The following is a 24,106-nucleotide window of genomic DNA, read 5'->3' as shown; positions in this document are numbered from 1 at the left end:
TCTCCATCAGAGGAATGTCCCCCTGGATTTGCCCCCATCACACCTTCCCACCTCCTGTATCCCCAGCACAACGATTTCTGGGGTGGAGGAGGCTCGGGGGTCCCTGCACTCCCTGTCCTGCCTGGGGTCAGCAGAGGGTTGTGAGAAGCAAACTCACCAGGCAAGCTCCTCTGGCTGGGCTGGGTTTGATATGTAAAGGTCCTGTGATAGGCTGATGTTTTCCTCCAGGGTGACCTCCCTGCTCAGGGTTTAGCTGCCGTCTGGCTCAACTCTTCCCTTCCCAGGCAGCATGACCTGACCTCAAACTCCACCACGTTTTACAAGCTCTGCATGGTGCCCCAAGGAGCAGTAAGGGCACCACAGGAGCCCTCCGCAATCCCGGAGATGCTGTGAGCTTTCTGTAGATGCTTCATACGGCTCAAATGCCAGCACCAAGCCAAGGTTTGGAGGGCTACTTCTGGATGTGATGCCCCTTTGGCCAGCCTGAGGGATTCAGCTGCCCCCAGCGTTTTCCCATGAAGTGTGTAAGGAATAAAAGAACTTAACAGAAGAACAGGGATCACAATGGAACTGGTCCATGCCGAAGTCCTGGGTCTGCACATAGCAAATCCCATTTACTGCACAAGTGCCTCAGTATCCATCTCGCAGCCCCAGCCCCTCTCCTGGCAGCACCAGCTCCTGGGGACATGCACCCCCAAAACCAGCAAGCAGGGTATCTCCAAGCCCTCTCCCACACTCTCCACCCCCTGCACACTGCCTTCGGGTGTTTTACAAGGCTTCCCAAGAGCAGCCCCAGCCACACGAGGTGAGAACGCTCCCAATCTCTCCAGACCAGCCTCTGGCTCCCTGCAGCAGCCAGAAACTCGGCTCCCTCCTGCCCCAGAGCAGCAGCTTTGAGAGCCAGGGACGGCCCGTTGCTGTCCGCGCGTTCAGACCCGCGGCGGTGGGACCGGGCACACCCGCTCCCGGTGCAGACCCGACGCTCCCAACTCGGGGCCGCGGCAGCGCACGGGCGCAGCCCCCGGGGCAGAGCCAGACCCGAACTCACCGGATCTGCCTGCGCATTTCGGAGCCCGAGCAGCGAGCGCGGCCGTTCCGCGGCGGCCGCCCGGGGGTGCTGGGTCCTCACAGCACCTTCCGCGCCCGAGCACGGCCCCGATGCCTCCCCGCAGCGCCCAGCACCACTCAAGCCCCTGCCCGCGGTGCCAGGGCTCTCCGTCCATCACCTCGCAGCGACACTCCCACTCCTCAGCATCCACTCATCCTCTCCAGTTCCGAGGCCCTCAGACATATTCATGGTTACCATAGGAACTAATGAAACCCGAATTAAAAGAGAAAGAGGAGAGGCAGACGGAGGGAAAACCACTTTGATGCTCTGGTGCCACGTGTGTGTGCGAGTTTATTACACCGGTGAGGAGAGCAGCAAGCGGGGAGCATCCCGCAGCCCAGCATCGCACTTGGTCTCACCAGGTGCCGACTCCACACAGGACCCAACCTTCGCTCTTCCCACCAGACCCCACAGGGATACGTGGCCCACTGATCCCTGGGGATCAAGGGGCTCAGTGCTGCCCCCGCGAACCTGGGTGCCAGCTCTGGCCATGCTGGGACCCCCCTGCAGCCGAACACTTGGGGCCACATCCACCACCCCGTGCTCTCCCTCCCTGCCAGGCTCCTGCAAGTCAATATTGATGTTTGCAGCACACACAAGGCTTCGTGAACTGCTCCTTGGCTTGCAGAAAGCAGCTTGTCTTTTTGTTAGCAAGTTACACAGTGAAAGAGAATTGCCCACGCCTGGCATGTCAGCAGAAGGCTGCAGCAGTAATAAGAGGGTGTTAGAAAACCAAAACTGTGTTTTTATTATTATTTTTCTATATATTTTAAAAGCTTTACAAACATCTAATGTGGCTCTGGCTGGGCCCCAATTACAGAACCATTTAATGAAGCAATCTGTCCACAAACCAGACGCATTAGAAAAGGCTGTGGAAAGCATTAGCTGCAAATAACAGGGATAAAGCAGCTTCAGTGGATGCTCACCAAATGCCCAGAGTGAACCCCCTCCACTGGCCGAGAAAGGAGTGTGCGAGAGAGAAATGTGGCCCTGGACACTCACCCCTGCCCAAGCAGGAGCACAGCAACAGGCCCCATGGCACCCACTGCCCATTGTGGTGGGGAAAGGAGGCTGAATGGTACTTCTGCATCAGGACTGCTGCATGGGCTTGGGAAACGCATCAGGGCACAACATACACGGAGCGTTTAACTCCTTCCCAGCGCTATGGGAAAAGGGAAGTCTGCAGAGATTCACCCAAAGTGGTGAACATTGATTTAAACCTCTCATTCAGCAGGAGCTCGAGCCCCGAGCGGGGACAGCGGCTCTGTTGTGCTGTTTACCACGGGCACTTGCAGGCACGTTTGGGCAGCAGATTCCCCCAGGCTCTCTGTGCACTTTGCCATTAATGGTTGTGGAGGGAACCGCAGGAGCTGTTACCACACACATCACCAACACCCGGGGTGGCTGAGCCCGAGTGTGTCTGTGTTAGCACATGGTTACACTGACAGCCTGCACCCACCAGCCAACACCACAACACCCCGGGCTCATGGACCCTCCTGGGCCCCAAGAGCATCTTCACCCCTTTCAGAGCAATGCCCAGAGCCCCCTGGGAGCAGGAGCTGTGTAACAAGCACAGGTACCCACTGCCCCACTGACACCACTCCCTTTCCAGACTGCAAGATTAAAACCAGAATAAAATAACTCCGATTCCACTGAATTTCTAGCCAGAAGCTTGGTGGCGATTCCCACCCCCATCCCTCCCCAGGCAGAGCTGGTGCCTGTGAGTTAACCCACTGATCATGCAGCAGTTATGTTGCTGCAGTCATTATAACCACCCAGTGCCTGAATCACCTTGGACTGGAAGGGAGAACAAGCTGCATGACACACACAAACACAGCTCCAGGAACAGGGAGGTATGGCTGGTGCGCCACTGCACAGAGCTGGAACTGCAGAGAGAGCCCAGCTAACAGGAAAGCATCCTCCATGCACAAAGCCATCCCCCAGCACCACGTATCTCACAGGGAAATCACTTTATGTGAGAGAAGAGCGTGGGTACTCACTTGATCTTCAGGCTGGCGAGCATTGTCTTGTCGATCCTGGGGAGAAAGCAGAGGAGGGTGTTACTGCAGGCACAGCAGGGATGTGACCCCCCCGACTCGGGTACCGGGGGCTGCTGGCAAACCCGACCCCACAGCTTCATGAGAAGCCTGGTGTGGCCCCCAGGGAAGGAACAAGGATACAGCAGGAGCAGGATGTCTGTACCTGGCTGGTCATGGCCTCACTGTGTGAGCTCAGGCTCATCCCCGCAGGGCTGCGCCATGCCCATCCGGGCACTCACCTCTTCCCTTGCCCATAGCTGCTGTGAGCACCCACAGGTACACTGGGAGCCCTGGATGGGGGGAACATGGAGCAGCCCCACCGCTGCCAGCCCAGCCAGGGCCCAAGTCGCTTCATTTCTTTATTTAGCACCACTAATAAGTGCCTATCTCCACGGAGTCATTGTGGTTACAGTCACATTAATATTAATTAATGCAAATCATAGTAATGTCTCAAAATACAAAATTACGTCTTTTGGCAGGCACTGCACATGCTGCGATCTGCCACATGGGATAAATTCCACATCTCTAGGAAAAAACAAACACTAAACAACCACCTCAAACCCCACTTGTTTCACCCTGTGCCCACAGAGGACAACACAGGGCAGGAGAAATGCTGGTTCCCCTCTACTCGCAGCTTTACCTCCCTCTGCTCCCAGGCTGAACTTCTCTGTCACAAGAGGCTGCACCCGCGGGTGACGCAGCAGGGCCAGATCCCGGTACTCCAGAGCCTAAGCCGACACCTCCTGCCCACCCCTCCTGCACCTGCATCATCCACTCTCTTGGGCCAACATTCCCCTCCCAAACCCCAAGGCCATGGCTTTCATTCCAGGCATTCCCCCAAACACCAGCTCTGGGAGAGCCAGCACGCTCCTGCTCCTAAAATAGACCCAGGCACTCACTATTGTCACTTAATACTCAACAAGCCCATCCACAGGCCTTGTTAATCATTAAATCGAGTTGAACGTTAAAGCGTGCTGGGGTAAATAGCTGTTGCCAAAGTCGGTGGCAGATGCAAAGAGCCCCGGGGACAGCGGGTGCTGAGGCAGCTCCTGCAGGACCTGCACTGGAGTGGGAGCTGCACCAAGTGGCTCCATCCGGAACCGCAGGAACTAACACCCGTTACTGGTACTGGGCCTCGTAGAGAGGGGAGGAAAAAAGAAAAGAAACAGAAATAAACCACAGCAGAGAGAAACCCTCGTGCAGGGAAACCGCAGCTGCAGGATGACTAAGCTGAGAGCGCTCCGCCAGCCCTGCCCCATGCCCCCTCCCAAGGTGGGGTGAAGTGAAACACCCCACACACAGCCCAGCTCCTCCTGCGCACCCCAGCATGGCCCTGGTGCTCCCACAGCACCCATTGCTGCAAGAGCAGCAGCTGACACCAGCCAGGGGAGCGGGGTAGGGCTGGCGCCCGTGTCAGTCACTGGGGCCGGTGAGCTGGGCAGGGGAGCAGTGGCAGCTCCCAGGGCTGCACACGCCATGGCTTTACATCACCCACGATGTGCATCCCTACATCCAAGAACGATGACACCACATCTGCTGCTCCAGGACAAGCCTGGCTCCTCCCAAGACCTCACTGGCTGCAGATGCGAACGGTGGACAGAATAAACCCCGGTTCACACTGTTGGAGAGCTGGAAGCAGCACTCGCGGGCACCGGCAGTGGTGTCTGGGTGTGTCCGGCCACCCCACACATGGTCCCCACAGGAAGGGTGTGTTACCTGGGGCAGCGTGAGAAGATGCAGATGCAGGCACCGACTGCAGCAGGTTCCTTCCTTTCCCGTAAACAGCCGGGGAAGTGTTTCCCACTGGGCACAAAGCTCTCCGGGCAATGCACAACTGCAAGGGGCATCTTCCCTAGGGAGTAGTGCACCGACCCCACTTGGGAGCTGCCGCATGGAGAGCAGGGCTCCCCACATACACCCTGGTCTGCCTCTGTGCAGACACGGGTGCTGATGCTCAAAGCAAGCCTGTGCCCTGCGGCACAGACCGCTCACTCCAGCACACCACTTTTTCCTGCATAACTCACCAGCTTGTGGTTGTTTGCTCCCTGCAAATGCCAAAGCACAGAAGGAAAACAACAGAGCAAAGCCCAGAGGCCCCGAACGCCCCAGCACGGGGGTAACGGCTCCGCTCCATCCCAGCGGGAAGCTGTCAGCAGCAGCAGCTCCTGGGATGTGCCTACTGTGGTTGGGGCTCCAAAGCCTCTATTCCCAGCAGCAGCAGTGGGGCAGAGCTGCCCAGGAGCTGCCATTTCTGTCCAGAATGAGCCCACATTTCACTGAAGTTATTTGTACAGAAGATTATCAGAGAACTTCCTTCCCATTTGCATGTAAAGAAAAAAAAAACAGCTGAGAAAACTCTTGGCTTCAGTGGGGCGAGAGCTTCATTCCAGGGGCTTCTCTGGAACCCCCCCGAGTTCACTGCCCCCCTGCAGCCCCCTTGGTTAACTCAGCCTTTTCCCCAGCAGGTTTCAAGCAGCCACAAGCATTCCCCCAAGCCCTGCAGCCCCCACAGCACGGGGAGGGGACAGCAGAGCTGCCCTCCAGCCAACACCAGAGAGCCAAAACCATCACAAAATCACCCATTCAGCCATCAGTTCCCACCAACCACAGTCACACAGCACAGACCTGGAATGGGCATAAAAGACCTTAGATGGGGGAACCTGGAGGAGGGACAGAGGGAGAGCAGTGCCACTTCCTTATTTCCCTATAGATAACACATCTGGAAGAGAAGGACACAAGAAGCAAACAGACCCAGACCCAGGGTGCAGGCAGCAGCCGTGGTGCCCTGCCAAGGACAGACGGCGCAGGGACAACTCAGGAGGTGCCAATGGTGCTGGGAACCTGCCATGGACGAGGTGGGACCCCACCATGTGCCACGAGGTGCCAAAGGCAGCTGTAAGCATCGCTGCCCAGGCAGAGAGGAGCGGGCAGCAGGTCCTCGGCAGTGAGAAGCTGTCTGGTGAAGCTGTGGCAGGCTTCCCTGCAGCCATTGAGGGAAGAAGATCCTTCCCTACTCCTGCACGTGTTGGCATGGGGCAGCGGGAAGGGCTCTGCTGCGAGGACACCACGCCACAGCACCATGGTGCTTCCCTTCCCAGAGGGAAAGAGAAGCTCCCCGTGCGGCACCGAGGAGGGGTAGAACAAGAGGCACCCACCAGCCATAGCCGCCGAAGGAGACGCTGCGCTTCCTCTGGAACATGGTGGCTCAGTGCTGCCGGGGTGCTCCAGCCATGGGGACACGGGGACTAGGCTGCGGCACCGCGTGCCAGCAGTGACGGGTGCTTCCTGCGGGACACGCACTGTGCCAGGGCGGGGGGACCCCAGCGCCTCCCCTCAACACACACCTCCCCCCCCCCAGATAAAAGTCATTTCCTTTTCTCTGTTTTTTCTTGTGGCCTCGGGCTTTTCACAACCCTTTGCTGCAAATGTCGTATTTCTCCTAATGGCAGGAGCCGCGGGCACTGGGGCTGGACCACAGCGTCACCCACAGTCATGGTGCCGTGGGGCTGCTCCAGCCTGGCAGAGGGTCACTGGTGGCACCACAGGGGTCTGCATCCCTGAATCCTGCATTCCCTGCACCAGGCTGGCTCCCTGGTCAGGGATCCTCCAACTGACTCTCCAGTGCCTTTCAACGGACATCCTACTAAAGACGCAGAAGCACAATAAGCAAGAATCCCGTCACCGTATTTCTCACAGCAAACAGATCCCCAGCTGCTCCAGAGCTCAGTGAGGCATCTCCCACCCAGTCCTGTTCAGCAGGAACAGCAGTACAGGAGTTCTCTCCTGCTCCCCAGCAGCTGTGATGTGCATTTGCAGTCTGACCATCACTGAAAACCCCGCAGTGCTCTAACAGCCAGGCTTCATAAATCCCACTTAAATGGAAACGCTGACCTCTAGCTAGACATGAGCTTCCATCAGTCGCAAAGTCCCAAGAAAATAGGATGTTGTTCCCTGCACCAGCCTTTGGGCAGAGCAGAGCCCATGAGGAGGTGAGCTCCTCACCAGTGCCCAGAGGCTGGACACCGCATCCAGGGGGCTGCCAGCCCGTCCTCACACCTTCCACCTCCTCAAACCAGCCACCAGCACCCATCCGCACCCACTCAGGCTGCAAGAGGGGCTTCACCCTCCCCAGTGAGTGAGGAGGAAGGGTGGGAGCTCCAAGCACCCCTCGGCAGTCAGGGAGGACTGCGCTATCCCGGGGCTGCAGTGAGACTTGGATTGAAGCTGCACCTCACACCACAGCCTCGCACCGTGCACCGAGCTCACCAAAGCTCCCTTCCCAAAGTCCCGGCGGTTCAGAGCCGAGGTGCTCCTGGTTCAGCGACTCGTGCACTCACCTCCTACTCCGCTGATTCAGCATAATGCCCAGCACACACAGCAAACATCCCCTGATGCGGTGCTGCCGGGCGGTGCCTGGCTCCCACCGCTCCACAGGTCCCGATGCGGATCCTACCCCAGATCTTGGCACTTGCGGGAGTCAGACTTTCATCCAAGCACCCAAAAGCTCTAAACTGAGAGGCATTTGGATCCTGTCTGATGTGTGAAAGGAAGAGGGGAGGCAGGGGGGTGGATAGGGAGTTGGAGATAGAAATCACTCAGCTCCAAGGAAAAAACTTGGACTGAAATCCAGCTATTTCAACTCCTACTTTTCTGCCCACAGCCATCTCTCCTTAGAGAGATGAAGTGATCGAAATCCTTTGCATTTTAGAGCTCTTAAGAACATCATTAAAAAAAAAAAAAAAAACAAAACCCAACTCCCAAACATGCTGCAGGCTCGAAAGCCATAATTCAGGTACCATGAAATATCTGGGACATTCACTCAGAGCACATTTGTTTCTGGCCTGGATGCTCCGTGCTAAAGCTCTGCATTGACAGCAGTGTGACGTTATCCTCACGCTTCATCTTCCCCCAGGCCACATCTTTCTTACACTCACAGCAGTTGGTTTCTGCCCAGCTCTACTGAGCTGCACATGATTCACGTGCCTGAAAATACAAGCAGGGAGCCCTGCAGTGCATGGGAACTGCACAGGGCTGCTGCGGCCCAGCACAGCCCCTGCACACAGAGGTGCAGTGGCAGGCAGTGACACCAGCCATGGGAAGCATCAGTCTGCAGCTGGCATCACACCAGAAACAACGTGGAGAGCCCCAGGAAAACAGCCAGCTCTTCATTTAAACGTTTACTCTTGCAGTGCTGCAAGCAGCAATTACCACATCTCGCTCTGCCACTTCAGTCCTTACATGAACCCGCTGCTGTCAGAGGCACATGGAAGCGGAGGGAGACGGGGAGATGTGCAGCAAGGCAGGGCCACACTCCCCGCTGCGGGAGGTCAGTACAGTCGGGGGGTCATCACTGCTTGACAGAGACTCCTTATGCCTCCTTGGCATGGCAGAGGAATGGTTCACACACCTCCCCTGGGATTTCAGAGCCCAGGAGAACACGACCTCGACACGGCTGTGTGGGAACTGTCTCCATTTCCCACTGCCAGCAGAGCTGCGAGGCAGCTCCATGTGATGCCAACCTCACCCTGCACTGGCAGGACCAGTACCCAAGTGTGTCCAGGGGCAAAAGAGGAGCTCTCCTTGCTCTACATCCCCACCACGACCATGTCGGCCACCCCAGACACAGGTGGCAAACAGCATCTGGAGCAGGCAAAGGTTAATAACACACCAAGGACCCAACTCCAAGCCCACAGAGGCCACCAGTCTCCCTCCCTTCCTCTGCTCCAGTGCATCCCACCAGCACCACCTCACCCTCACAGGAGCGCTTCCAGAAGGAGTGTGTCTGCAGTGACATTTGCTCACTTCCCTCTTCCCCCCTCAGGGTATTTCACACAGTTGAGCTCAAAAACAAAAGGATAAAAGAAATCCCTCCTCCTTTCACAGCAGGCACAGCCACATCAGAACTGATCAGCCCAAATTAAGAAACAAAGGCCTGGGGGAGGATGGTGCCTCCATGGTGCCATCTGCACCAGACAGAATTAACATTTCCTAGAGCCATGAGCCCCGACATACCCCAGCCGCATTCCCAACCCTGATGACGCCAGTAACACCGGGGAGGGGGTGCCACTCATTGTTAATAGATAATGAAGGACACCAACCCTGGACCCCCTCGGGCAGCTCACAGGGGAGCAGTGTGCAGGAGAGGTGCCCATGTTTCAGTCGGCTCCATCACCCCAACCACGCGCAAGAGGAGACAGGGGAGGGAGCGCAAGGCTGAGCCATAGCAGCGCGCTGACAACTGCGCAGCGCTGGGGATAGTGAGCACACGCTGCTGGGCTGCTCGCAGAGGGAAACACAGGCTGATCCTGCACAGCCCCGGCTCAGCTCTGCATCACCTACAGGAGACCGCAGGGCTCAAACTGCCCCCTGACAGCCCCATCCCTGGCAGTGTTCAAGGCCAGGTTGGACAGGGCTGGAAGCAACCTGCTCTAGTGGAAGGTGTCCCTGCCCGTGGCAGGGGTTGGAGCTGGATGAGCTTTAAGGTCCCTTCCAACACAAACCAGTCTGTGGTGCTGCCAGTGAGACCACCAAATCCACAACACAGCACCAGTGAATGCATGAACTGATGGTGCAGAAGAAAGCAGGCTCTGAAGGCACCTTCCTCCCAGCCAACCAAAGCTGCCAGACAGCCCTCCTGTGGACACAGCAGCAGCAGGACAGGTTAGCCAGGCCACCAGCACCCCAGCACCAGCACACAGCTCAGTCCCCATCGCCCAGCAGCTCGGGACCCTTTGTGGTGGAGCCAGCACAGGCAGAACCTGCTGCTCCCATTCCCGGGGGCTGCTCCAGGCTCCTGCAGCAGCCGGGTAGTTCCAGCAGCCATGGAATGGTGAACTGCTCCCCAGGGCTGCAGCGTGGGGCTGAGCCCCTGCCTATGCAAGCACAGACACTGCCCCTCTATGGGCCAAGCTGCAGCCACGGGCACACACTGCATCCTCAGCATCTTCAGCCTGCACCGCAGAGAGGAATGCTGCCCAGGAGGGGCAGCACAATTCTTCCCTTTGTTACTGGGGCTAGGAGAGGCTGATTGCATCATTAGTGCTTTAATATTGCATGCAGCACGCTGAGGGTATTCATCTTTCTATTATGATTCCAAGGAAGGTTGTGGGCACCCAGAAATATTAGGTTTTCTCCTGGCAGGAAGAACATGCTGTACATATCAGCAGCCTCAACACAGAAAGCAAACAAAATAGTGTCCGAATTAATTCTGACTCAGTGCATGGAATATTTTTAACAGTTTTTTCTCCCCTTTATGGTGCTGCTGAAGTGAAGTGAGAAACTCAATGTCTTAAACAGCAGGTTCCCACAAAACCCAGCTTGCACTCAAAGGTGCCTATTTGCTGCTCAAGAGTGCATGGGTCTGCAGCACCCACCGGCTGCCACAGGGCTCCTCAGCCACAGCACCGGGGAGGGGGGCACTCTCGCTGAAGAGCTGAGCGTCAGCCAAAGGACAGTAAAGCCAAGGACAGCTTCCAGAGACCTGCCATACCTCCATCAGGCTCAGGCTACTCATCACAGGGGACTGACCAGCTCCGACAGTTTTGTCCTTTAGGGACAGACAGCCCCGGGAGCAGAGCCGAGCCGCCTGCTGTCTGCAGCCACTTGTTAAACCCATTAGGGAGGGCTCAGTACATCTGAGCTTTAACTGGGAGGATCAGCTGCAGAATAGAGCAACCAGCCAGAAAAGGCAAACTCCGACTCAGCCAAGGTTGGGACCACAGAAAGGGCCATTCCCGAGCCCCCATCACACACATCCTGGTGAGCATCGGCAGTGGGACTTGGGGACAAGCAGCAGGGGCTGTGCTCAGCCTGGCAGAGACAGAAACGCTTCTGGGGGACCATTGCAGTGGAAAACAAGGCCAAACACTGAGAAGCCTGGCTTGGTTAGAACACCACCAGCAGAAATCAATGTGTTTAACCATTTCTGGGTCTGAAGTCCATCGATGCTAATTTGTCTTTTCTTTACAGTATCGATCTCGCCGTTTCCAGGCAGCACCGAGGGGAGGTGAGGACAGCCTGGCCCAGGCTGTGTGCTCAGGAGCAAGCCTTGTGGAGCAGGTGACCCCCCATCCCTCCAAAGCTCACTCTGCACACAACATCAGGGATGTGGACACAGCCCTCTGGTCCCCAGCTGCTGCCTTTCGGCCTCTTGGGGTGACCGGGTTTGCTGAGCACCCTGCAGCACCGAGAGCCTCACCAGCATTCACATTTGGACACGCACATGCTCTCTGGGTACCCAGGCTGACACACATTAGCAACGGGTTCCAGCCAGCATCACACTACCTGGCTCTTCCCTGCAGAAAAACACAGCACTTGTCTGATCACAGCATGACACACAAAGTCACCACACACACTTCCAGCCTCATTAAATTCTCAGCCCGCCATGAATTTAATGTACAGAGTTGCTTGTTTTCTCAGGTCCACCCATTTTAGAGCTGTATGGCTAGTGAGGGAATGGAAGTCCCCAGAGAGGCTCCCTCTTTAGGAAGAGCCTGTTCAAGCACACAGTTACTGTGTGAGTGGTTTCCCCACCTCTTCTATCCATGTCCCTTCCTATGCAAGTTGAGCCTAGGAGGGGATGCTTCAGAAGAGCAGCAGACACCCATGTCCACATGCACACAGTGCCTCCCTCGAGGATCCTGCAGGAAGGTTTCTCTGTGCATCCACATTCCCTGCTCAGGATGCTCCAGACACAGCCCAGTCCCAGGCAGTGCAGGCACCACTGCCCGCAGCATGCCCCATCCTGTGCCCAGGGGCAGCCCTGCTGCAGGCAGGAGACAGGCAGGCAGGCAGCTGACCATTCCCAGTGCTGGGTCCCTGGGCACCGTTACCATGGCTACCTGCACATCTCGCATCCCACACCCCGGTCCCCCGCTACAGGAGCTCATCGCCTGTCCACCCAGGCACCACATGGCTGGTGGAGGGAGGATGCATCAGGGCAAGACCCAACCAAACCCCATTCCCACTGGCAGGTTGGCACCAGTGCACAGCTGGACCAGCAGAACCAGAGAGCATCTGGCCCAACTCACATGACAAATGCAGGAGAGATGCAGCTGCAGCCTCTAAAGAAATTGTGGCAAGACAGAAAAAGAACTGCTTAAACTAAAAATCAGGGCTGGCAAAACATGAGGGTGGGAGGAAAGCACGGGCATGAGATAGACCTGAATATGGTTTGGCTGGAAATTAGGAGGTTTCTAGTTTTCAATACAAACAATCTCTGGAACAGTTTCCTAATAACAGAAGAAAGAAAAAAGCTGTAACTGGTGTTCAGCACATTCATGAGGATGTTACACGAGTGGGTGCTGGCAGCAGTGAGGAGCTGGGCTCAGAGAACCAGCTCCTGCCCTTGCACCCCCTCTCACAGCTCCAACTTGCACCCCACGTGCTGCTTGGCTCCAGCAGCCACTGCTGAAAGCCAGGATGCTGGAGCAGGGTTAGATCCAGGCAGCAGTCAGGGCTCAGCTTCAGGCCAAGAACCATTGTACATGGTTCCATCTGAACATGGCAAATGAGGCACACAGGGCTTGGACTTGAGCTCTTCAAACCCCTGCTACATCTCACCACTGTCAATTGTATTCTTCCACCATTTTGGGGTGGGTTTTGTAAAGAGCTGGGCTAGATTCAAATCAGAGTCAAGGAACAGCTCCTTCTGGTTTGGCATCTAACTTGGAGGCAGATGTTAACTCCAAGCAGGGATTCATCTACCCTCACGAAATTGGAAGGAGGTCTGGGGAGAATGAGCTGTTTTTAGCTCCTGGAAAAAATGCTTCTTCCTACTGTTGCTGCTGAAGTCCTGTTCCTGTTTCCACAGCAGCCACTAATGACAACCGGAGCATCTGACTCCAGGTACATTGAAAGGCAACGGCAGCAGCAGGACTCTGCCAGCAGCCCCCAGGACCCTGCTGCCATACGGTTACACTTTGGGATGAAGGGGGAGAAGGATGATAAAACAAACATGGGGCAAAGAAAAAGGGTGGTTTTGCTGCTGTGGTTATTGTGAGCTGCCCTTTGGGAGGAATCAGCAGCACAGGGAGGACAAGGTATCTGCTAAACGTGGTGCACACAGCGAGCCTGCTGGCTGGAATCACGCTTCTTGTTGAATCTGAATTTAAACTCCTTGGCGTGTTTCCAACCCCAATAAATCGTGCCGTGTGGACAGATATTATGTCCCTTGTGCTACTAAAACAACAACCAGGCTTAAATAAAACAGTGGAGCCTGAAGCGTGCAGGGGATGAGGAAACAAGGCAGCCCCTGGCAGGCTCCATCTCACATCCCGTCCACACCAGGGATGCAGGCGACGCGGAGCTCGCACACCGGCTCTACCGGTGCTCTGCCCGCAGAGATGAGCGGGATAAAAGAGATGCTCTGCGTGTGAGCAGACATTACACCGCTCCTCTGGCAGAGATAAGCTGCAGTCTCACTCAAACGCAGGGGGGAGGAGGGTCACCCCAGCACACAGCGCCGGGTGCAGAGAGGCTCAGTACAAACAATCTGTGCCCTGCTTCTGTCAAATGCAAAGAATCTGGGACCCCTCTTGCAAAGGGGTACCCCTGCAAAGGCAGGACCATAACCCCTCACAGAGCTGCTGGGAAGCTGCTCAGAGCAAGCACCAACACCACGAGCCGCAACACATCGGAGCAGAGCCCTGGAAAGACCTTTTGAAGTTTCCTCCTTGAATTTTCCCTATTTAACAAGAGCGCTGGCACCGGCATCCAAACGCCACAGACCCCCCGTTCCGGGTCCCCAAGCCCCGACACACAGAGCCTCAAGTAGTCATCGCGTATTTAAATGCAAACCGAGGAGATGAGAATTGTAAAGGCTTCAACAATAGATCTCCCGGCTCTGCCTCACATTTGCATGCAGACAAGCTCAGCGTAAAAACAAGGACAAACACAGACTCAAACCTCCCTGTTAAAGCCTTACCCCGGTTGTTCCTACCCCAGTCCCCCGCTATCGCAGCCCCGCTGTGTACTACCCGCGGGTCCGATTCCACAAGCCTGGAACGCGTCTTACCGCGGTGTCCTCGCTGCGCTGTGCGGAGCCGGCAGTGCTGGAGCCCCGGCGCGGGGCGGTGCGGTGCGATGCGAGCAGCTACCGCAGCCCCGGGCTCCCAGGAGCCTGCGCCGGGCGCTGCGCACCCGCAGACCCCCGGCCACGCACCGGCGGTCCCGCTCCCAATGGCAAAGCCGGGTCTGCCGCCGCCCTGACGCTTCACCCACACAGAGGAGAGGTGTGAGCGCTGCTCAGAGCAAGTGCATCAGGGAGCTGGAAACTGGGACTGGGTCCCTGCAGCGGGAAGGCAAGAATATGAGAGTCAAGTTAGGATGGGCGCCTGAGCGAGGGTTATTGGGAGGGCTTCAGTAGCATCACTGAAGCAATACCCACCAGGGGAGCTGAGGAGCTTGCTCATTACACTGCCCAGAGTGAAAGGGCTGGTTTGGGAAAAGATAGCTAGAAAATGGAGCAGCCCCCTTTGGATTCAGCTCTGAAAGCAGAGTTCAGTCTCCATGTGAGCTTCTCCATCTATTACACCTGAATTACAGACACAGACCAGACAAAAGAGCAGCTTCCAGGGCCAAAAATCTGGACCCGCTGGAGGGAAAGGCAAAATTCCCATTCCCACTGACAGGCTCATCCTTTCTAGCTCTTTCTACTCCAGCCCCAGGCTGCTGTCCCCCAGCAGAGCCCAAAGGTGAGCCTGCACCAGAGTACAGCATGGTCACCACAAGCTGTATCAGTTTGGTCCCATCAGTTCCTAAAACAATTCATGGAAATCAATGCAATTCCCTTTTTGTCTTGCCTGGTCCCTGCGGAGCACACCAGTAGCACACAGCTTGGCCAGGCCAGTACTTGCATGAGGTGACCAACAGCCACAGGACTCTCTTCTTGCCCCCAGCTGTGTCACCACTCTTATGCAAAGCAGCAGCAGCCAGTGCAAAACAGAGACAGTGATCCAACGAACGTGACAGATAAACAATGCGACAGCCTGAAATGCCACAGAGCATCGTGGTGTCAATGTGCCACCTGAGGTACCACAATGTGCCTTAAACGCTGCCTCCACAGCAACGTGCTGCAGCAGAGACAAGCGCTGGTGCTGGGCACAGCTGCCTGCTCACTAGGCCCACCAGAGAGGGCAACCAGACCAGGAGGCCGCAGGACAAACAAGATGCTTAGACATGCCCAGCACAGCTCACTCCCATCCTGTGGAGAGCTGCTGAAGCCAACTCGCTCCAGCTTTGTGCCCCACGCAGGACCTGGCTGCAGGCAGTGCCTGAGCAGGCTGCTCTGCCTCTGCTTGAAGAGTCAGAGTTGGGCAAACCTGGGACTCACCAAGCTGGATTTGCGCTTGGGCTGTTTGGGGTGACAGCCTGAGCTGCAACCTGGGTGAAGGTTTCATCCCCATAAAAGCGATGCAGGCACCACTCATGGCTCTACCAGACGTCTCCAGGTAATTTCCCTGCCCGCTGGGAAATCAAATGCATCCAGTGGAATTAACCCCAGTGGTATTTCACATTAATTATAGATGACATTGCACACATTGACATTCCATACACTGCATGATATGTGTGCATCAGGGGTGAGATTACACAGCCTTTGATGTCAATTTGCTAAAATTAGTTAAGATTAACAACCAGCATGGTGACTCCAGCTTCTGGGAAGCCTCTCCAGTGGGAGCCAGAGGAATTGCCATGCCCGGATCTGGGAAGCGTGCGCACCATGGCTGCTGCTAAGGGAAGCAGGACATCTCGCTCCTGGAAGTCTAAGTGTTCATGTCACCTCCAGGAGTGGGGCAGGGCCCTCCCCACCCAGCCCATGGGCTCTACAGCACCGTGTCCCCCCCAGAAAACCCTCACTCTGTGGGGAGCCTCCAAGAACCTTTCCTCACCCCTCATTTCAGGCATCCCCTCCCTCCCCAGCCACCCTCCTGCTGTTGTTCTGCTCCAGGCAATCCTGGGCAGATAAATACTTCAGGGCTTTAAGGGCTCTTGGAGAAAAACTGCTGCAGAAATGAAGAGGGAAAAGCTTTCAGCCACACAGCCACCCAGGGACTCGGGTGTTTCAGTGCTCTTAATGGACAGGAAAACAGACGCTGTGCTATATGTGTCTTGAGGCCCACAAGGCTCTTATGTTAATGGCATTTTATCACCAAACAGTGGAATCCAAACTGACAGCAACACATGTGCATCGGCAGGGAGAGCCGCAGCACACACCCAGGACATGGCTCTGAGACATCTCCTTAGCAAGCTGTGATGGAGGGAGCTTAAGCACCAAACCGGGGTATCAGGACAAATATTGTCCAGGGATCACTTACGCTGGGAGATCTGCATCCTCTGGCTCCAAGTCTGTTTTTTAACTAAATCTCAAGTGTGCTGCATGCATAAAGCAGGTCCTCAAAGGTTGTGTGACCAAAAGCACGGAGGGCGTTAGGGCAGTAACTTGTCCTTTGCACTGCTTTAAACCAGAGGGGTGTTCATAAGATGTTTGCAGCTCGCAGCTGCAACTGCTGCATCTGGAACTTTATTTTAATGCTGTTTAAAGACGTTCAGGTATTCACAGGGCTCCAGAGATAGGCTGAGGCTCAGGAGACCCACATCGAAGCCACGAAGGCTTGTGGCAGAGAGGTGGCACTGGTAGGGGATGTGCCAGTGCTCCTGCAGCCGCGGCCCCCCCCTTACCTGCTGGGAGAGCTCAGGTCCGCCCGGCTGAGGATGCGGTGCTGCTGGGGTGAGTACAGCCACTGGAAAGCTGTCAGCGTCCTCTCCTCGATCCGAAACCGGCCCTCTCGCACGTACCTAAAAATAAGAGCAGAGACTGAAATATTCATCAGCTCAGGATGGGGGAGCTGCGGGACTCGGAGGGCGGCTCAGCAGCGCTGCTCCGGGCTGCTGGGCCAGCATAAACCACCGCCTCCTTCACTGGAGCCCTGCCTGCATCCTTGCACATCCCCATCCTTCTCCTTCCATCAGGAGATGCTCCCACAGGCACACCGCCGCGGCTGGGACCGGGCACCCTTTCGAAGAGCCAACACTTCAAAAGCAACACAGGACGTTTCACTGTACACTCCTGGGAGGCAGAGGTGCAGCACCAGTACCCAGCTCAGCAGCACAGCCTGCTCCAACCGCTCCCACCCAGCTATCGCCAGCGCTGAGCCCAGGCTAATGCCTTTCTAGCATCATTTTGAACATCAGGCCAGATGCTGAGGCTTATTAAATAATAGCCAAGTGATGAGTCGATGGTTATTTTGATTAGAGGAGTGAAGGTTCTCTGTTTAGTGAGCACAGTGTCAGTAACCACAGTTGTTCCCATCTTTCAGAGCAGAGTTCTGCTGCCTGCCTCCATCCCAGCAGCATTTCACACACCCTCCTCTGGACATGAAATTTCATCAGCAAGCCATTAATTATTTAAAGCCTCCATGGTGCTGGTTGGAGACGCACACACACAGCTGCAGCATCCACAAACCCCAGCCAGGGCTGGGGCGAGCTCGTGGTCCTCTCCTCCATGCACGGGTGCTCTGGGTGGTACAATCCCACCAGGAACTGCAGGGATCCAGCCACGTTGCCTAGATGGGCCAAGGGGATGCACCACCATGCCATGGGCTCCCCGCAGCCCTGGTGAGCAGGGACACCTCTGGAGCTGCCCGGGGCTGCTGGGCTCTGCTGCCCACCCAAACTCATCCAGGGCAGGGGGATCCTGCCGGGACTGGCAGCAGCGACAGCGCCGGAGCCAGAACCTCCTGCTGTCAGCAGAAGGAAACCCAAAAGGCTCCTGGAGTGTCCCTGGTACAGAGTGACCTGCTGATTGTCTTGGTGAAAGCAACCAGAGACGGTGCAGTCCCAGCGCTCCCCTGCAGCTCTTGCACATGACAGCATCGCACAGAGTGGTGGCAGGCAAGCCAGGATGGCTTTTGGGAGGGAAGTTTGGGGATATCAGAACAGTCAAGCCCAGCAGCCAGTGTAACAGTTTGGGTCTAAGTGTGCAAGAAGCAAAGTGCCCCCAGCTGCTGAGGGGGGGGAAACAGAATGAAAAGAGCTTCACGAGCTTAGAGTAATCCTCAGCCAATTCCCGCTCTGGCTGCTCAGCCAGGCTCGCAGGGATCCCACCGCACCAGGAGCTCCAGCCCCATCCTGGCTTTGCTCCATGGCAGCCGGTGCCCGGACAACCCTGGGCCTGGTCCCAGCTCTGACATCAGCAGCACCGGAGCCCCCCCGGCCGCCGCCTGGCATCGCGACAGCGCCCTGCTCAAAAGTCACAAGCCTTGGACGTCACAAACTACACAATTACACATACAAAGACACAGGGAGAGCTTGTTTCCAATGTCAGCCCATCCCGGTGCTCCGGGCACTGCAATCACCCATCCCCAACAAAAGCTGCGGATCCTCAAAGCCTGGCACACCCTCAGCACCCTTCACCCCCACACAACACCAGAATGGCACAAAGCATCCCAGTGTCCCAGAGACCGCCCTCCAGCACACCAGGATGCTGCTGCTTCCCACACCACTCCTGTGCGGGGCAGGGCCACTTCCCGGGTGCAGGAACTCTTTGGGATCCAACTCTTCTACCTCCACGGGTCCCCAGACGCCAGAGATCCCCCCGCACTGCCCGAGGAGGTGACACCTTCGCCTCCTTCCCCGGCTGTAGCAGCTGCGCCGGGGGTCCCACCACAACCGGGATCACCCAGCGACCCCCGGAGCGCCCCAGGGCAGGGGCCCTGTCCCGCGTGTGCCCCCCACCCCCCGGAGCCCTCCCCGGCCGGGGTTCCCCTTTTCACCCCGCTCAGCAGCCGGGGCTCCCTGGGCTCGGAACATCCCCACACCAGAACCGAGACCCCCTTGAAGCTAAGCCCTTCCCCGAGCATCTACCGGGACCCCCTGCCCCACACTCACCAGCGCACCAGCTCCCAGCGCCGCTCCCCGGCCGCCTTGCCCGAGGCCATGCCGCGGAACGGGGAGCTCCGCCGCAGAGCCCCTCTCCCGCAGCACGGGCCGGTCCGGTCCCTGTCCAGCCCGGGCGGCTGCGCCGGCTCCTGCGCGCTGCCGCCTCCTCCGGCACCGGGGGGGGGGACCCGGTTAGGGCCGGGGGGGTCACACCGCCGTGTCCCGTTACGTAAAGCATTACACAACGCCCGCCCCCCGGGGCAGCCCCGGAGGGCGCCCGGTGAGCCGCACCGCGATGGGCGGCGCGCTCCGCTCCCGGCCCGCAGCCCCCGCCGCTCCCACCCGGCTCCCCAAGGAAACGCGGGTTTTCCAGCCGAGTCTGAGCCGAGCAGCACAAAGTGCCCCGGGTCAGTCACCGGTGGAACAGAGCCCAGAGACGGGGTCGTGGGCCCCCCAGTACCACACCAGGACAGGCTGGGGGGCTGCAGCCACCCCTCGGAACCTTGTTCACCCTTGGGACCCCACAACTAACCCAGCAGAACTCACCTGCATGAGGTCTGGGAATGCCAAGCAGAAAGTATTCTCCACAGACTCAAAGCTAAAACCTGCTGTCTGCCCGAGCAGGGGGCACCTTCCCAAGCCCCCCAGAGCTGCAGGGTGCACACACCTATGGGATGCCCATGGTGCTCAGGAAACAACCCAGGAACATGCTGAGATGTTATTTTAAGGAACTTCCAACGCCACTAAAAGCTGTTTCTCAGAACTAATGTTCTAGCCCCAAACCCTACCTTTTCTAATCTCTTCAGACTTAACCTCACAACCTAGCAAACCCAAATGTTACACCCACCATCCAACAGCTCCATTTAAATCAAAATTGAAATCAACACACCTGAAAGCTGTTGATGCCTCCATCCCATCTGCCCCTTGTCAGGAGCAAAGGGCAGTTTTGCTGTATCAGCTGGAGAAGCTGGTGGGAATGATGGAGCTGGTCCCTGGCAGGGCAGAGCCATGGCCAGCCCCCCACTGACCCCTCTCCCAGCCCAGGCTGCTCCCCAGTGCCAGCACTGCTGCCAAGGTCCTGGGTAGGGAAGCAGCAATGGGAATGTGGGGCCATAGGAGGGATGCAGGAGAGGCCGAAGCTCTGCCTCCCGCCCCTGGAGCATGGGAACTCCCAGCACACCAGTTGTTACACACCTGGGAGATTTAAAAATAAAATCTACCTTTATTTTCTTTTTTAAATGGAAAAAGTTCTACAATGATGAGAGATTCAATGAACAGGAATGTTCATGTAGCACAAACACAGTGGTGCATCCAGCACCTTTCACGTTCCCCTTTGCAGCTCCCGGCTGATCCCAACTGGGCGTCCCCAGAGCCGGCACTCGAGAGCCAGGACAGCTTTGTCCTGTTATTTCCCAGCCCTTTGTCTCGGGTGGGCATCATGGGCCTCCTCCTATAGCACCCCACAGCCCCCACAGCCAGCTGGGCATAGCAACAGCGCCTCAGAGAGGCACCAATTGCATTGCTTGGCTTGAGCAAATACCCCTGCAAGTCTGGTATTTTGAAATCCCTGTGGAAGTGTTAAGCTAATGTCAAATTTATCAAAACCCTTTAGCTTTTAGCCTTGCATCACTTTAAGGAGCTTATTAGTTTCTTCAAAGCAATCAGAAGACACACACACACACACGGTTTCGACTAGGTTGGAAAATAGTGTTTGGGGCAAAGTTAAGCTAATTTTTAAATTAAATGCAAGAATTCCCCTAATAATTAACTTGGGGGTGAAGGGGGAAGCAGTGGTCTAAAAGCACTCAGGTAGCTCATGAGAAGGGCATGGGATGCAGGTTTAACGTCTGTGTACACTGGGACGTACGATCCTTTTGGGAAGCAGCTGTTTTATCCTGGTATCAGCCTCTGATTTGAGCTGGTCTGGGCTAACACGAGCTGTTTAACCGTGGCAGAGCTGCAGGCAGAGCCTCACGGCCCCCAGCTCCTGCACCCAGAGGAAAGAGGGATGGATGCATGGTCAGGAGCAGCCTCAGTTACTGCCCATCCACTGACTGCAAGTGCAGTGGGAGATGAGTGAGGCTGTTACGTGCCCTGCCTGGACAAGTAGCTAAGGTGGGATCAAACCTGACCTTAGCGTCAGACAGGCCCCACGCACGGCCGTGGTGCAGAGCACATCTTCCCCGTGCCGCCTTCCCCCGCAGCGCGCCGGTGGGGTGCCCAGCTCCGTGCTGCGGCTGCCCTGCCCAGGAACCAGGGCTGCAGCCTGACAGGGCCGGGCTCACCCTCACACCCAGCCGTGCACCTACACCCACCCGCACCCACATCACACCCACCCGCACACACCGCGCCCCGGCTCTGGAAGCTGTGCGAGCTGCGGCTGCCGGCGCCGCTGCCGCTAGAGGTCAGTGCCGGTACGGAGCTGCAGGCAGCTGCCTGCGCCCAGGCCCGCACGGCAGAGCTGCTGCCGCTGCCTGCAGCTCCGCTCTGCAGCTCCGCTCTGCAGCTCTGCAGTCGCCGCCGTCCTCTCTCCAGGGCGGATTCCCCAGGGAAAAGCCACGTCTCTGCAGCAAACCCCGGGGCTGCAGCGCTCAGATGGACCCTTCCAGAGCTGCTGGCCCCTGCGCCCTACTGCTGTCACCCCACCACTGTCACACCACTGCTGCCACCCTGCCTGCACCCAAGGGGTCACAGCGAGCAGAGCTTCCTTCAGGATGCACTGCAGTTGGATGTCTCCCAACAATCAGCCATTGGAATTGTCTCCCCAGGGAAGTGGTGGGCACCCCACTGTTGGAGACTGTTAAGATTCAGCTGGACAGGGTGCTGGGACATCTAGTCTAGGTCATGTTTTGCCTAGAAAGGTTGGACCAGATGATCCCTGAGGTCTCTTCCAATCCAACATCCTATGGTTCTATAGTGTACAACAGGCAAGGAGCAAGCTGGCTCTGCCTGACAGTCTCCAGAGCTCCGTCACACATATGGGCTGACAGCAGGGACCCCACAACTCCTCCTGAGGCTGAAATGACATTCCTGCCATTTTTGTCTCACTCTGTTGATCACAAACAACCTCAGACCCATCAGAGAGTAAGTTAAAAGAGCCGAGAGCAGCCCTCTGTGAGCAAAAGCTACTGGTGAAACCAGCTTACAGTGGAATGGTGAGAGAAAGCAAGAGAAGTGATGGTAAATGTTAACAGCATGTGTACGCTGCAGCTGAATCCAAGTTGCCAACCACTGCAGAGGCAGCCAGCCTCACCGCATGCCATGCAGGGTGCAGAGGATGTGCTGTGCCCCGCTGCCTCCCACTGCAGCACGGCTGTATCCTGGGGCCATGGCCTCATTTACAGCAGCAGCTCCCCGTCCCCAAATGCCTGACCTTGGTTGTGTGCAGGCTTGTCTGTTGTCCAGTGGAAAATCAATGAAAATGGTATGAACCTGGTGAAACATGATGCACTCAGAACTTCCCATTCATCTTCCCCCCACCCCTCCATCTGTAATTCACTGCTGCTCAAGTGAGCACATGAGTTAGGGGAAGACATGGTGAGACATTAAAAACAGCCCCCTGAAACATCACAAGCTGCACCAAGAGGGACAGGCAAATCATGACAAGCATTGACCTAATGGTTACAGATGAGTGAGAGGATCTCCTAATGAGACAGCACTTCTCTGAGTGATAAAGTCTGCACTCTCCTCCTTCACACACAAATCCTTCGTCTTTCAATGACCTGAGACCTACACAGGGGTCAGTGTGATGGGACAAGTGTTAGGAAGCACTGAAGTTCTCATTGTGCTGCTTGGGCCTTCAGCAGAGATGTCTGAATAATCCATCACAAATCAGAAGCTTGTGTGTGCATGTGAGGACCATCACACCTCACGGGCCACCTTTTCTCCTGATCTAACGAGTTCTCTTTTAGCACAACTTAAACTGACACTCTGTGGAAGGCCCTAAGTCCAAGTCCAGCCCTGCTCTGCTGTCAGGCAGTGCCAGGCAGTGCCAGGCAGTGCCAGGCTGTGCCACACCACTTGGTGCCAGGCAAGGAGCCAGTCTTTGGCTGTTACAGGTCAGGGATGTGGTGAACCCACCATATTGCACCCACTGTATGCTCTCGCCTGCCTGCCCTCACAGGGACAAGGCAGGGCTCTTCCCCGCCACACACCCTCGGCCACTTTGTTCAGCACAGGTGCACAGTCGGAGGTTTGAACCATCCGAGGGGAGAAAAGGATGACAAAATGATACCACAAACGGTCCCCTATGGGCTGCCCTACAGCACATCCACATGCTGCTTGTGCGCTGAAGGCTGATACACGCAGAACAGCAGCAAGTTTAATGTGAGCATGGCAGCACAACCCAGCTGAGCATCATTCTGAGAACACTGCACTCCCTGTTGCAGTTTTGGTTTAAGGGAAGGGAATCATCAGACTGTCAGCTGACGGGGAGGACGCTACCATCTCCCTGTGCCTGCGCTGCCATGAGCGTGGAACAGGCCGCTGCATCTGCGCTTCCCTGCTGTGCAAGAGGTGCAGTGAATTGAGTCACCTGTGGAAGCAGAGCCCCAGCTGCTCCGGGTGCCGCAGACAAAGGGGCACGGGGACCAGTAACCACATGAGCAAACCACTCCCTCTCCTCACCACCCCTCTGAGCGCAGCTCCTGGGGATCTCTGTTGGCTCACTCGTTCCGCCGGTTCCCTCACCGTGCCCCGTTTGAATCGCATCCCCCCGAGCCGCGGTACCCGCCGGGCAGACCACCGCTGCGGGTCCGGGCCCTACGGGATCCCCGGGCCCCCCGGGCCGGGGCCCGCTCTGCTCCGGGCCGGGCAGGAGGCGGCTGCTGCCGCCACCTTCAGCACCGCGGACAGCGGCGGGGGAGCCGCGGAGCCCCGGTCCGGCGGCGGGGGGGGACCCGGGGGAGGACCGGAGGGGATGACCGGTGATAGTGACACCCGGTGGGGATGAACAGGGCGGAGATGAACCAGGGAGGGATGAATCGGGGGGTGATGAACCGGTCCCGGTGCCCCGGTCCCCGCCGCGCCCCGCAGGCGCCGGTCCTCGCACGGCTCCCGTCGGTCCCCGCCCGCCCGCGCCTCG

The 24,106-nt window shown here is 57.0% G+C and overlaps 1 protein-coding gene across 3 annotated transcripts in view; it reads right to left on the bottom strand.

Moving 5' to 3' along the window:
* Window positions 1–19,114, bottom strand: part of RAP1GAP2 (RAP1 GTPase activating protein 2) — a 61,110-nt gene extending 41,996 nt beyond the window's left edge. Inside the window, exons 1-3 of one of the 3 annotated variants that reach the window (XM_030472189.1) lie at window positions 19,033–19,114; window positions 16,825–16,941; window positions 3,109–3,144 (exon numbers count right to left, since the gene is read on the bottom strand). In XM_030472189.1, coding sequence (XP_030328049.1) covers window positions 3,109–3,144; window positions 16,825–16,941; window positions 19,033–19,082 — 203 coding nt within the window. In that variant the 5' untranslated portion in view covers window positions 19,083–19,114. Of the gene's footprint in view, window positions 1–3,108; window positions 3,145–6,302; window positions 6,415–14,161; window positions 14,389–16,824; window positions 16,942–19,032 lie in introns of those variants that run through there. The other 2 variants (XM_030472193.1, XM_030472191.1) reach the window with 2 other exon arrangements.
* Window positions 19,115–24,106: the final 4,992 nt, after the last annotated feature.

This window comes from Strigops habroptila (assembly GCF_004027225.2).
Source record: "Strigops habroptila isolate Jane chromosome 13 unlocalized genomic scaffold, bStrHab1.2.pri S16, whole genome shotgun sequence".
Lineage (NCBI taxonomy): Eukaryota > Metazoa > Chordata > Aves > Psittaciformes > Psittacidae > Strigops > Strigops habroptila.
This window is presented reverse-complemented; position numbering and strand designations above follow the sequence as displayed.